The 12,177-nt window shown below is 58.3% G+C and overlaps 2 protein-coding genes and 1 long non-coding RNA gene across 7 annotated transcripts in view; 1 reads left to right on the plus strand and 2 right to left on the minus strand.

Annotated features, from left to right (window-relative positions):
- Positions 1 to 5,450: 5,450 nt before the first annotated feature.
- CTRC (chymotrypsin C) lies at positions 5,451 to 7,144 on the minus strand. Its single transcript, XM_061479399.1, has 8 exons — positions 6,987 to 7,144; positions 6,787 to 6,878; positions 6,610 to 6,707; positions 6,397 to 6,522; positions 6,154 to 6,290; positions 5,932 to 6,077; positions 5,614 to 5,763; positions 5,451 to 5,522 (listed from the first exon to the last, which is right to left on the minus strand). Exons 1-8 carry the CDS (start codon positions 7,024 to 7,026, stop codon positions 5,505 to 5,507), a joined length of 807 nt encoding a protein of 268 aa, XP_061335383.1. The 5' UTR covers positions 7,027 to 7,144; the 3' UTR covers positions 5,451 to 5,504.
- A 519-nt stretch (positions 7,145 to 7,663) lies between these two features.
- LOC133282987 (EF-hand domain-containing protein D2) overlaps positions 7,664 to 12,177 on the minus strand; it is a 29,584-nt gene continuing 25,070 nt past the window's right edge. For 3 of the 5 annotated variants that reach the window (XM_061479389.1, XM_061479388.1, XM_061479391.1), the window contains one exon: positions 8,925 to 9,051. Coding sequence is in view for 2 of the 5 variants with exons in the window: in XM_061479393.1 (XP_061335377.1) it covers positions 8,357 to 8,491; positions 8,616 to 8,750; positions 8,904 to 9,051 (418 nt within the window). In the remaining 3 variants the exon portion in view is untranslated. Of the gene's footprint in view, positions 8,492 to 8,615; positions 8,751 to 8,903; positions 9,052 to 12,177 lie in introns of those variants that run through there. The other 2 variants (XM_061479394.1, XM_061479393.1) reach the window with 1 other exon arrangement.
- On the plus strand, positions 9,517 to 10,182 carry LOC133282977 (uncharacterized). The gene is made up of 2 exons (XR_009747742.1): positions 9,517 to 10,019; positions 10,111 to 10,182. It is a non-coding gene; the product is annotated as an uncharacterized LOC133282977 (long non-coding RNA).

Here is a 12,177-nt window from a genome sequence, read left to right on the forward strand (position 1 = left end):
TCCATCTCTGCCCTGCAGCCCAGGGCCCTTTGTGCCTTCATCTCTGTCCTGCTGCCCAGCCCTGGCTCTCTGACCCCCAGCTGGATCTCGCTCCCATCTCTTATTTTGGCCTCTTCCCCCTTGTCCCGCCTCCTGTCTCGCCGATTCAAAGCCCTCCCTTTTGTCACACCTTCTGTGTGCCCCTTCCTGAAGCTCATTCCCAGTCTTGTTTGAGAACAGCTGCTCTACCACGGCCCTTTAGCACAAGCGGTGTTTAGGTACAGGAGGCCTGGATGTCTCTTGGCGTGCCATGACATGAACTTTTTACAGCTCTTTACATAGCCTGGAACAAAGGGGACAGGAATTCACTGACATCCATATGAACTGACATCCATCCCGTGTTCATTGACGTCCACCAACACGGCTGACCCTGTGGCGATGGCAGAGCAGAGCCGCACACGGCAACATCCCCACATCAGCAGCCAAGCCAAACGCTGCTGAGGCCACAGAGTCCCAAGTGAGGGAAACGCAAGCAGAGTCAGGAGGCGGTGCAAGAAGGGGGCTTTAGCCTCCCTTTAGCTTCCCTCGGCACTCCGTCCTGCTTGACGCCCCTCTGGCTCTTCCACCACCCCTCCACCATGCCAGATGTGAGGAATTCTTGTCTGCAATCACATCACTTTTCTGACACAGGGAACAGGAGTTAATACACCTAAGATTGTTTTCAAACATCAGCTCCGGATATAGGCATCTAGCTGCTGAGAGAAGTGCTTAGCTTTATAGCACTGACAGTCTTGGCAGAAGTTGGTTGCTGAGTTCAAGGCAACATATATATGAAAGAGAGACAATAGTTAAACAGATACAGTTTTTAACTGGGAGGAATTTAAAAGCTATGATGTAGTCTTACAGTACTGTAACCCATATAAGGACCACAAATTGTTTGTTGTTCAGGACAATATTAACAACATATCTTTTGTTCCAGTGAAGATCCACTTACCTTATTAGATCTTTTCTAGAAGAGCAAGTAGGCAAGCACACTGTCCCTCACCCTAACGTAAAACGCCACAAACCCCAGGAAAAACATAATAAAAATACCACATAAATTATTACCAGCTTTTATTTCACATACAGCATAGAAACACGGGAAGATGCTTTTTTCACAATCTCGCCACCAATAAATAAAACACACAATGCAATGTTTAAATTTCAAAGTGATTCCAGCATAGCAGTTTGGAACTGCTGCCTGCTAAATAGAGCTGGGTGAACTTGACTGTCTGCCATAAGAAGGGGCTTCCATACTGCTACGTAGAAAGCGCTCCTGTCCTCCGGTACATTCATTTCCTAAATTTCCAACAATTAGTGACTAGGAACAGACTGGGAACTTTCTGGCTATGGAGATGTTGCTAAACACCAATAACTTGTCCCCAGGTTACTTGCTTTCTTAGAAACATACACAATCACGTGCAGACCTCCAGGTAGTGAGATAGTTATCCAAGACACTTGCCAGCATTGGCTGGAAAAGGTATCTTGGTGCTGTTGGGTGTTATGTGTAGGGATGGCCAAATCACAAGCAGATTCAGCTACTAAAAAGGCTGCAGGACACTACTCAGTTTCACCCATCATGTGCCAAGTCAGAGAAAAGAGTGGAAAATGAAGTCCTTAAGAACCAAATCCAGGGTAGCCAGTTCTTCTGATAGCTTCCGGAGGGGGCCTACATTGTCCCTAGTCTGTCTTTTATTCGCTACGTACCTATAGAATCCCTTCCTGTTATCTTTCACATCCCTAGCCAAGTTTAATTCTAACTGGGCCTTAGCTTTCCTGACCTGGTCCCTAGCTTCCCAGACAACATCCCTGTATTCTTCCCAGGCTGCCTGTCCTTGCTTCCACCTTTTAGAAGCCTCTTTTTTCCCTCTAAGTTTCCTCAGCAGCTCCTTATCCATCCAAGGAGGTCTCCTGGCCCTCCTGCTGCACTTCCTTCTAGTTGGGATGCAACACTTCTGAGCTTGCAGGAGGTGATCCTTGAATATCAACCGAGAGTCTTGGGCCCCCTGCCCTCTGGGGCGGTATCCCATGGAACCTTACTAAGCAGGTTTCTGAAGAGGCCAAAGTCTGCTCTCTTGCAATCCAGGGCAGTGAGCTTGCTGCACGCTCTTCTCACTGTCCTGAGGATCTCAAATTCGAGCATCTCATGATCGCTGCATCCAAGGCTGCCCTGGAGCATCACATTTCCAACCAGCCCTTTCCTGTTGGTGAGCACGAGGTCAAGCATGGCACCTCTCCGTGTCGGCTCCTCAATTACTTGCAGAAGGAATTTGTCTTCCACACAATCAAGGAACCTCCTGCATTGCTTGTGCCGGGCCGTACCGTCGCTCCAACAGATACCAGGGTGGTTGAAGTCCCCCATGAGAACAAGGGCCCGTGAGCGTGAGGCTGTTCCTGTCTGTCTACAGAGCGCTTCACCCGCAGAGTGCTCTCGATCAGGTGGTCTGTAACAGGTCCCCACAGTAATGTCTCCCATGGATGTTCTCCCTTTAACCCTGACCCACAAACTCTCTGTGGGCTGCTCACCTGTCCCCAGACAGAGTTCCGTACTCTCCAGCCTATCCCTAACATAAAGGGCAACTCCCTCTCCCCGCCTGCCGGGCCTGCCTTTTCTAAAGAGCCTGTAACCTTCCATCCCAACACTCCAGTCGTAGGAGCCGTGCCACCATGTTTCTGTGATGCCCATTATAGCATAACCCCGTAGATGTGCCCACATCTCTAATTCTTCTTGTTTGTCCCCCATGCTGCGGGCATTTGTATAGATGATGTGAGTCACTCATCCCTCTCCCTGCCCCAGGGTATATGCAGGGGGTTTCTCCAACCTGGGGGTCCCTGAGCCCCACATCAGCTCCATAGAGATGGGTCTTTGCTTGCTCCAAAGCCTCCCCCAGCATTTCCAGCCTGGACTTCCTCAAAGACTCCAGCTATATCAGAAACTGAAGAGGTTTTTGGAGCAGGGATGCTCTGCAGTGAGCCCAGCGGCCCCGGCCCCAGTAGTTCTACTGTCAGAATGAAGACCCTAGGCCCACTGTACAAGAGGATCTGGTTTGAGACCATCTTAAGAACCTGAACATGCACAAGTCCATGAGACCTGATGAAATCCATCTGCGGGTCCTGAAGGAGCTGGCAAATGAAGTTGCTAAGCCACTGGCCATCATGTTTGAGAAATCATGGCACTCAGGTGAAGTTCCCGACAGCTGGAAAAAGGGAAATATAACCCCCATTTTCCAGAAGGGGAAAATGGATGAGCCGGGGAATTACAGAGCAGTCAGTCTCACCTCCGTGCCTGGCAAAATCTTGGAGCAGATTCTCCTGGAAGGCATGCTAAGGCACATGAAAAACAACAAGGTGCTTGGTGACAGCCAGCATGGCTTCACTGAGGGGAAATCCTGCCTGACCAATTTGGTGGCCTCCTATGATGGGGCTACAGAACTGGTGGACGGGGTAGAGCAGTTGATGTCATCTACCTGGACTTGTGTAAAGTGTTCAACACGGTCCCACACAACAGGGGTCGCCTTCTGTCAGCATTACAGACACATGGGCAGTTCCAGCAGCCACACCATGGTGCTTTGTGTCCCCCTGACACAGTACAGCCCCAGCACACCCCACTTGTCCCTCGGGCGTGCTGGATGCTCACACAGCCACCCCAGGGATTCACACACCCCAAAGGCACCCTGCTGGCCTCGCTCAGGTCACACACCAGCCTCGTGGCCACCCACCACTGTGGGGTCTCACTGCGAGCCAAGGTTTAGCCGAGTCTCATGCAGGGACTGTGACTCTCCACCACCTCCTGCAGGAGGGGACATCTTTCACTGGGGTGAGACCCATCCCAGAGGGTGCCAGTGCCAGGAATGGTCCTGCTCCCTCCCCACCACCACTGGTTCTGCAGGCTGTGACCCACAGGGTACCAGCCCAGTGCTGCAGTGATGCCCAGGGCTCCCACACTCACCACACCACCTCTGAGAGGGGACACGGTGCCCAGGTGGACACATAGATGTGACATGAGAGCTCGTCTCGATGTGACTGCAGCACCAGGCAGTGCCTCCCGCATGTTGGGGTCCTGCTCCCCAGCCTCTTCTTCCCACCCCGAAGAGCCACCCCTGTGGTACATGGTCCATCTCCACACGTCCTCTGGGCAGGTCTTTAATACCCAAGGGGTGATGTGTACAATCCCTTTGCCACAGCACACAGCACCTACCCCCCCCAACTGCTGCCCTCCCCATGTATCTCTTCACCCACTAAACCTCTGGCCGTGCTGTCAGGTGTCACTTGGTCCCCAGAGGGACCCACAACCCTGCCCCAAGCAAGCCACAGCCCAGGCAAGTGGCTCCCACAGCCTCGGGGCTCACACCACTGCTCCTGAGCCCCACTGCAGGTCCAGTGCAGGTGATGGCATCGCTCCCCAGGCTGGTGCTGGTGTTGCTCAGGCTGGTGGCAGCATCACTCCTAAGCTGGGCACCATCCATCACATCCCCCGCTGAGGTCGAGGCACCTCCATCCATCATCATCTGCCATGAAGCTTCTCACTGGGCTCAGCACCCATGACAAGGTGACGGCAGCACCGCAGTGCTGGTGGGCGGCTCTGCTCGGGGGCTCATGGTACAGCACCATCCGCAGCCTCTGCACACCCGCTCCCACAGGCATGGTGCCTCCTTCCACTGCAAAACCCCACATTCCTCCTATGGCAGCCCTGGCTCCTCCTGGGGACCCCCCAGCCAGGGTGCAAGCCCCACACTGCCAGACCCAGCACCCACTTTGTTCCTCCAGACACTGTGGAAGGAGACCCACAGTGAGACACTCAGCTCCTGGGTCATGGCGCAGGTCCTGCAACCCTCCTCCCTGGACCAGTCAGCCCCCCAAGGACCAACCCTTGAGACCCCCACTGAAATTTACCTGTCCTCAAGTAGCCCAGGGCCAGCAAAGTCCTCTGAGACATAGAACCAGAGAATGAGAGAATGGTTTGGGTTGAAGGGACCTTAAGGCTCATCCAGTTCCAACCCCTGCCACGGGCAGGGACACCTTCCACTAGAGCAGCTTGCTCCAAGCCCTGTCCAGCCTGGCCTGGAGCACTGCCAGGGATGGGGCAATCACCACCTCTTTGGGCAGCCTGATCCACTCCCAAGGACAACCAAGGCCCCTAAAGCACTTTGGAGCTGCCGCATCCCTCAGTGCTCCCCATGGGCCAACTGGCTCCCTTACAGGCCCCCAGTCAGACCCCAGCCCCTCTCCCCCAAACCACCAGCAAAGCCTTGAGCCCCTTGGTGCTGAGGGCATGGATGCCACCCCTGCTCCCCACAGCTGCAGGCTGAGCTCGCCCCAGTGCCCTCACTGAGCAACGTGGGGACCCTGCAAACCCCAGCATCCCCAGCCACAGCCACAGGTGCCTGCCCCCAGCTCCCCCCTGCTCAATAACCAGACCAAGCGAGACCAGCTCAGCACTTGTGCCTTTATCACGCTCGAGACGCGCTGCCCCTCGCGCCGCATCTTCAGTTGCTGCTTATTGTCTGCCAAGGACAAGACAGAGGGGACATGGCAGCGAGCCCCGGCGCTGGGCAGGGGCAGCCCCTCGCTGGGGGCAGAGCACGCGGCACCCACCTCGTTGATCCAGTCGATGTAGGCGGACACGCGGGTGAACACCGTCGGCTTCCTCAGCGTGTTGCAGCCCAGCGCCGAGCCAAAGCTGACGATTCCGGCCACCTCCCAGCGCCCCTCGAACGGGCAGTTCAGGGGGCCTCCGGAGTCCCCCTGTCCCCATGGACACAGCTCAGTGCTCGCCCTTCCGGACGCTCACCTCCAGCCCCTCACCTCCCCGTGCTTCCCATGGGGTCCACAGCCTCGTGCTGCCAGCCCTTGCTCCTCGGGGGCAGAGACCACTCCTGCACCCACCTTTGCCACCCCCTGCCCAACACTCACGTTGCAGCTGGAGATGACACCATCGCCGCCGGCGCACACCATGCTGGGGAGCACGTAGATGCCCCACCAGCTCCACTGGGAGCAGGTCTCATAGTCCACCACGGGCAGCAGTGCCTGCTGCAGGACGTCAGCCAGGGGCCCATTTGCTGCCAAGAGAGGCACACATCACACCCTGCACCTGCATTGGACCCCCCTGACTCCTCCCCACGGACCCCCACTCACTCCAGAGCCGGCCCCAGCCGGTCACATAGCAGGGGTAGTTGTTCTCCAGTATCTGCCCGGCGGGCGGCAGGCAGGCCACCTGGATGGTCTCACTCTCCTGCACCTCCTCTGCCAGCTTGATCAGGGCGATGTCATTGCTACGGTGAGAGCCGAGCCATGGGGACAGGAAGATCAGGTTCATAGGGAAGCGGAACCCAGCCATAATACCCCCTCCATCCATCCCTGACCCATCCCATCCCATACACGATGAGGAGGGAGTTCCAATTCTCATGCACGATGATCTTCTCCACACCCACAGCCACCGAGCCCGGCTCTTCCTCATCCGACAGGACCTGCTTGCCCAGCACCACGCGGTACGTCAGGGTAGAGCTTCCAGGGGCATAAACAGAGGTGTCAGTCTCCATAGGCATCTTATCCCCCCCTGCATGGGCCCCTCTCTTACACCCCAGCACCCACCTGATGCAGTGGGCAGCCGTCAGCACCCAGTTGGTTTCAATCAGGGTCCCACCGCATGTGTGGTACCACTCCCCATTGCGGCTGTACTGCAGTGAGATCTGTGACAGCAGAGGCACAGCATCACTGTGGGAATGTTCCAATCCCTGCCCCTATCCCCATCCCTGCATCCCCCCTTACCTGCCATGGCCAGCTGTGGGGCACAGCATCTTCACCACCCACCACACGGGGGACATGCAGCGATGCCACGGCCGCCTGCCCGCATCCATAGGCTGGGTGACACCGGCAAAGGGACCTCAGCGGCCTCCTGTGCCCAGGGTCACAGCGGCTGCCGGGGTCCCAAGCCCCTCACCCCATCCCCTCCTGCACCCCAGACCCACCGTAGCCCAGCAACACAGCGAGACACAGAGCACCCAGCATGGCTGCAGCCGTCCAGAGTGCATGGAGGGGCCACTCACCCCCCTTATAGCACCCCAGGACCTTGGGGTTGACCCTCCCCTGGCCAACATCTGGTGAGTGTCCCACGCTGGGGGGCAGCTCCTCAGCCCCATTGCTCCATCTTATCAGCCCCCTGGGAACAGCCACAGCTGCCCATCCAACGTGGCACAGCAGGGACGCCTGGGGACACACAGGGTCCCTCCTGGGGGGTCAGCCTGCAGGCAGCTCCCCCCGCCACACTGATCTCTGTGGTTGCAGGCAGCCCAACTGCCCCCAGCTTCCAGGGTGCAGCCTCCAAACCTGCTCCCCCATGCACCACAGGAGAAGGGTCTCCTTATCTCATGCTCCACATGGCCAAGGCCACCCAATACCCCACAGGCGCCCTGTGGGGCAGGGGGGCAGCCCCATAGCACAGGGATGCTGAAGACCTTCAGTAACACCCTATCTGGATCATGCCCCCGGTGCTTCCTATGCTGATGTCCCAGCACCTCCATGGGTCATCCTGCTTCACCACCACCCGCAGCAGTGATGGGGTGCCTGCTCCCCATGTGGCTCCTGCCACTACCATGGACACAACCAGAGCATGGCTGCACCTCAGCCCCACACACAGGCACCCAGCTTAAGAAATATAATATTTATTTGGGATTAAAATAAAAACCCAAAACACACAAAACACACAAACACCCCCCGTACAACCACCCAGGGTGACACCGCGGGACAGACGCATCGGTACAGCCAACATGGGAGCTCACCCAACCACGTGTGGCTACAACACTCATCCTCCTGGGCCAAACACAACATGAAAACACAGAACAGCCTCAAGAGCCAGCAGCCACCTTTGCACACAGCTTCAGAACAGAGACACAGCCCTCGGGGGGCTGCACACCATGGGAGGCTCCCACCCCCCGGCACTGCACACACGGACCCCTCCGGCAGCAATGGCAACAGGCACCGAGTCACTGTGACCCCCCCGGGGTGAGTGCCCGAGTCCTGCACGGTGCATGCACAACACAACAGCGTGGGGACAGCACCCCCGGGCACGGCTGCCCCGGCAGGAGCAGCCCCTGGCAGGGACACGGCGCTGTCACCCCTTGGGCAGGGGCAGCTCGGCGAGGGGACAATAGAGGGGTATGAACAACACCTACAGGCAGCACAGCAGGGGAAGGGAGGGCCGGGCTCTGTGCCGAGCCCGGCCTTTGGGCAGTCACAGGCACACAGCTCGGGCATCGCTCCCGTTACAGTCAACACGTGGCACACGTGGCATTCCCGGCTCCAGGCACCGCACACCAGTCCTGCCCGGCACTGTGCCCTGTCACTGCTTGAAGGTGGATTGGAGCTCCTTGAACGCTGCTTTTCTCTGCTTCATCTCCTCTGCCTGCTTCTTCTTCTCCTCCTGCTCTGCCTTGATCTCCTCCTCGAAGCGGCTGGCATCATGGATGGCTTGTACCTGCCGATGGGGACACATCTGGCTGGGGCCACCAAGACCCCACCAACATCCCCACCCGCTGCTCCCAGTGAGCTGGCACCAAACCACCCTTGTGCATCACCACCCTGGGTATGGACATCATTACCTTGGCCTCAAAGAAGTTCTTGGCACCTTTCACGCCCTCTGTGGAGACGTCGATCTCGGAGAGCCGGGCCAGGGCATGCAACCCACTGTCCTCCTGCAGCTCTCCTGCTGCTGCCTTGCGGAAGATCAGCAGGAACTGCAAAGAGAGACACTGGTGTTGGCCCCTCCAAGACCTCAAAGCCACTACAACACCCTCTCCATCACCTTAGAACCATGCCAAGCTCAGCACTGAGGTGAGCAGCACCAGGGTTATGTTCATGCCAGTGTGGCGCCCTCCCCATGCCCTTACCTCCCGAAAGCTGAGCTTGCTGTCCAGGTCTTCATCCACTTCCTTGATCATGTTCTTCAAGCCCAGGTGCGTCTGTGGAGCCCCCAACTTCTCCATCATCAGCTTCAGCTCCATCAGGTCAATGAAACCATCTTTCCCCGCATCGTACCTGCAGCACAGAGGGATGGTCCTGTCACATCACTGAGTGTCTCCTCTGCCCGGGGAGCGAGGCAGCAGGCACAGGAGGAGGTAACAGCAAAGATGTGGGCACCAACACTCCCAGGCAGCTCGCCAGACCATGGGAAACTGCTGGCAAACCACTAACAGCCCCCAGAGCATCATCTGGGATCAGCTCCGCTTCCATGCGGTGCTTGGCAGGAGAACCCCTACAGATGCTGCCAAACCTGCTGCTGGCTCCCTGGGCACAGGGCCTGAGCACACCGCCACCTCCTCACTCTGACATCTCCAAGTGATGGCTCCTGCCTGCCCAAAGACCCTCAGCATCCATCAATGCGCCTGGGCTTGGCCAACAAGTCCAGACTCATCACTCTCCATAGCTACCTGACAGGAGATTGTAGTGAGGTCAAGGTCGGTCTCTTCTCCCAAGGAACAAGTGACAGGACAAGAGAAAAGGCCTCGAGCTGCACCAGGGCAGGTTTAGATGGAGCTGAGGAACAATTCCTTCCCCAGAGGGTGCTCAGGCATTGGAACAGGCTGCCCAGGGCAGGGCTGCAGTCACTGTCCCTGCAAGTGCTCACACACTGTGGAGACGAGGCCTCAGTGCCATGGGTTAGTGCTGGCCTTGGCAGTGCTGGGAATGGTTGGACTGGACGCTCTTGAAGGACTTTTCAACCTCATTGTCTCTATGGCTCTAAAGGGGGCGGGCTGGCAGCGCGAGGCTGTGGACCCCATGGGAAGCACGGGGAGGTGAGGGGCTGGAGGTGAGCGTCCAGAAGGGCGAGCACTGAGCTGTGTCCATGGGGACAGGGGGACTCCGGAGGCCCCCTGAACTGCCCGTTCGAGGAGCGCTGGGAGGTGGCCGGAATCGTCAGCTTTGGCTCGGCGCTGGGCTGCAACACGCTGAGGAAGCCGACGGTGTTCACCCGCGTGTCCGCCTACATCGACTGGATCAACGAGGTGGGTGCCGCGTGCTCTGCCCCCAGCGAGGGGCTGCCCCTGCCCAGCGCCGGGGCTCGCTGCCATGTCCCCTCTGTCTTGTCCTTGGCAGACAATAAGCAGCAACTGAAGATGCGGCGCGAGGGGCAGCGCGTCTCGAGCGTGATAAAGGCACAAGTGCTGAGCTGGTCTCGCTTGGTCTGGTTATTGAGCGGGGGGGAGCTGGGGGCAGGCACCTGTGGCTGTGGCTGGGGATGCTGGGGTTTGCAGGGTCCCCACATTGCTCAGTGAGGGCACTGGGGCGAGCTCAGCCTGCAGCTGTGGGGAGCAGGGGTGGCATCCATGCCCTCAGCACCAAGGGGCTCAAGGCTTTGCTGGTGGTTTGGGGGAGAGGGGCTGGGGTCTGACTGGGGGCCTGTAAGGGAGCCAGTTGGCCCATGGGGAGCACTGAGGGATGCGGCAGCTCCAAAGTGCTTTAGGGGCCTTGGTTGTCCTTGGGAGTGGATCAGGCTGCCCAAAGAGGTGGTGATTGCCCCATCCCTGGCAGTGCTCAAGGCCAGGCTGGACAGGGCTTGGAGCAAGCTGCTCTAGTGGAAGGTGTCCCTGCCCGTGGCAGGGGTTGGAACTGGATGAGCCTTAAGGTCCCTTCAACCCAAACCATTCTCTCATTCTCTGGTTCTATGTCTCAGAGGACTTTGCTGGCCCTGGGCTACTTGAGGACAGGTAAACTTCAGTGGGGGTCTCAAGGGTTGGTCCTTGGGGGGCTGACTGGTCCAGGGAGGAGGGTTGCAGGACCTGCGCCATGACCCAGGAGCTGAGTGTCTCACTGTGGGTCTCCTTCCACAGTGTCTGGAGGAACAAGGTGGGTGCTGGGTCTGGCAGTGTGGGGCTTGCACCCTGGCTGGGGGGTCCCCAGGAGGAGCCAGGGCTGCCATAGGAGGAATGTGGGGTTTTGCAGTGGAAGGAGGCACCGTGCCTGGGGAAGCGGGTGTGCAGAGGCTGCGGATGGTGCTGTACCTTGAGGAAACAGCCTCAAGCTGCACCAGGGCAGGTTTAGATGGAGCTGAGGAACAATTCCTTCCCCAGAGGGTGCTCAGGCATTGGAACAGGCTGCCCAGGGCAGGGCTGCAGTCACCTTCCCTGCAAGTGTTCACACCCCGTGGAGGCGAGGCCTCAGTGCCATGGGTTAGTGGTGGCCTTGGCAGTGCTGGGGACGGTTGGACTGGATGATCACGGACTTTTCAACCTCACTGATTCCATGATTCTCTGTCTCTCACTGAGCCTGCTCACAGACCCTGGCAGGGACAACCCCTCAGACCACCCCACTGACCCCTCCATCCTCCCACTACCTGAATGGAGCTGGCAGCTCCCCGTGTCTGGATGTAGTCCTGGAACCCTGCAGCACAGCACAGGGGACTCCTGCTGCAGAGCCAGCACAGCTCCTCATCAAACACAGCTCCACAGGGCAGACGGCTGCATCTCCCCAATACCCCTCCATCCTCAATGCAAGCCTCACCGCTGCACCTCACCCCACTACCGTCCCTGGGCACCACACGGGAGGAGACCCTGCAGGCAGCCCAGGGCCATGCAGGAGTGTCCCAGCAGCTTCACCCATCACGAGCAGGCTTTCTCCTTTCGGTGGCTGACTCGTGCTCTGCCTGCGGAGCTGCAGCCGCCTCGCAGAGCACCAGGCTCAGCACGCCGCAGGTCTGTGACTCATTTGTACCTTCCCTGCTGCGGTTTCGCTCTGTCCCTGTCGCCTTCCTGCTCTCCCACGCTGTGGGGACTCTCTCACAGCACTTGGCCCTGCTCCCCTCTGCCTGCTGCTGCTGTCAGCCCGGAGGTGGGCTGGGGGAGCAGCCCCAACGTGCTTCCTGCCTCCGAGATCCCTCTTGGAGCATCACACAGAGTTGCTCTGCAAAGGGCAAGTTTGCCAGCCTGGCCCTGCTCTTTCATCCCATGCAAGGCATGCCCCAGCTGCAGGGCACTTCCTTACTCTCACTCCCCTCCTCTCTGCTTTCTGGGGATGCCGGCATCCCTCTGCTTCTCCCATGCGGCACCATCTCCCCCCTTCAGGCAGCAAAACCCCTCCCACACTTTACACCATACAGTCAGATCATTGCATTGCAAGGGTGACAAGGGCACACGGCTCAACAGCGTCCTTCCCTTGGGAAAACCC

Source organism: Pezoporus flaviventris, unplaced genomic scaffold (genome assembly GCF_033815535.1).
Source record: "Pezoporus flaviventris isolate CSIRO_AGI_PZ_B2104156 unplaced genomic scaffold, CSIRO_AGI_Pfla_v1 ptg000148l, whole genome shotgun sequence".
Lineage (NCBI taxonomy): Eukaryota > Metazoa > Chordata > Aves > Psittaciformes > Psittacidae > Pezoporus > Pezoporus flaviventris.

What these genes read in the sequence shown, in the direction of transcription:
- CTRC (XM_061479399.1), bottom strand. Translation starts at nt 7,026, where the DNA reads ATGCTGGGTGCTCTGTGTCTCGCTGTGTTGCTGGGCTACG. An exon ending in CGCTGTGTTGCTGGGCTACG is followed by an intron (nt 6,879 to 6,986) that starts GTGGGTCTGGGG and finishes GGTGTCACCCAG; the next exon opens with CCTATGGATGCGGGCAGGCG. An exon ending in CCCACAGCTGGCCATGGCAG is followed by an intron (nt 6,708 to 6,786) that starts GTAAGGGGGGAT and finishes CTGCTGTCACAG; the next exon opens with ATCTCACTGCAGTACAGCCG.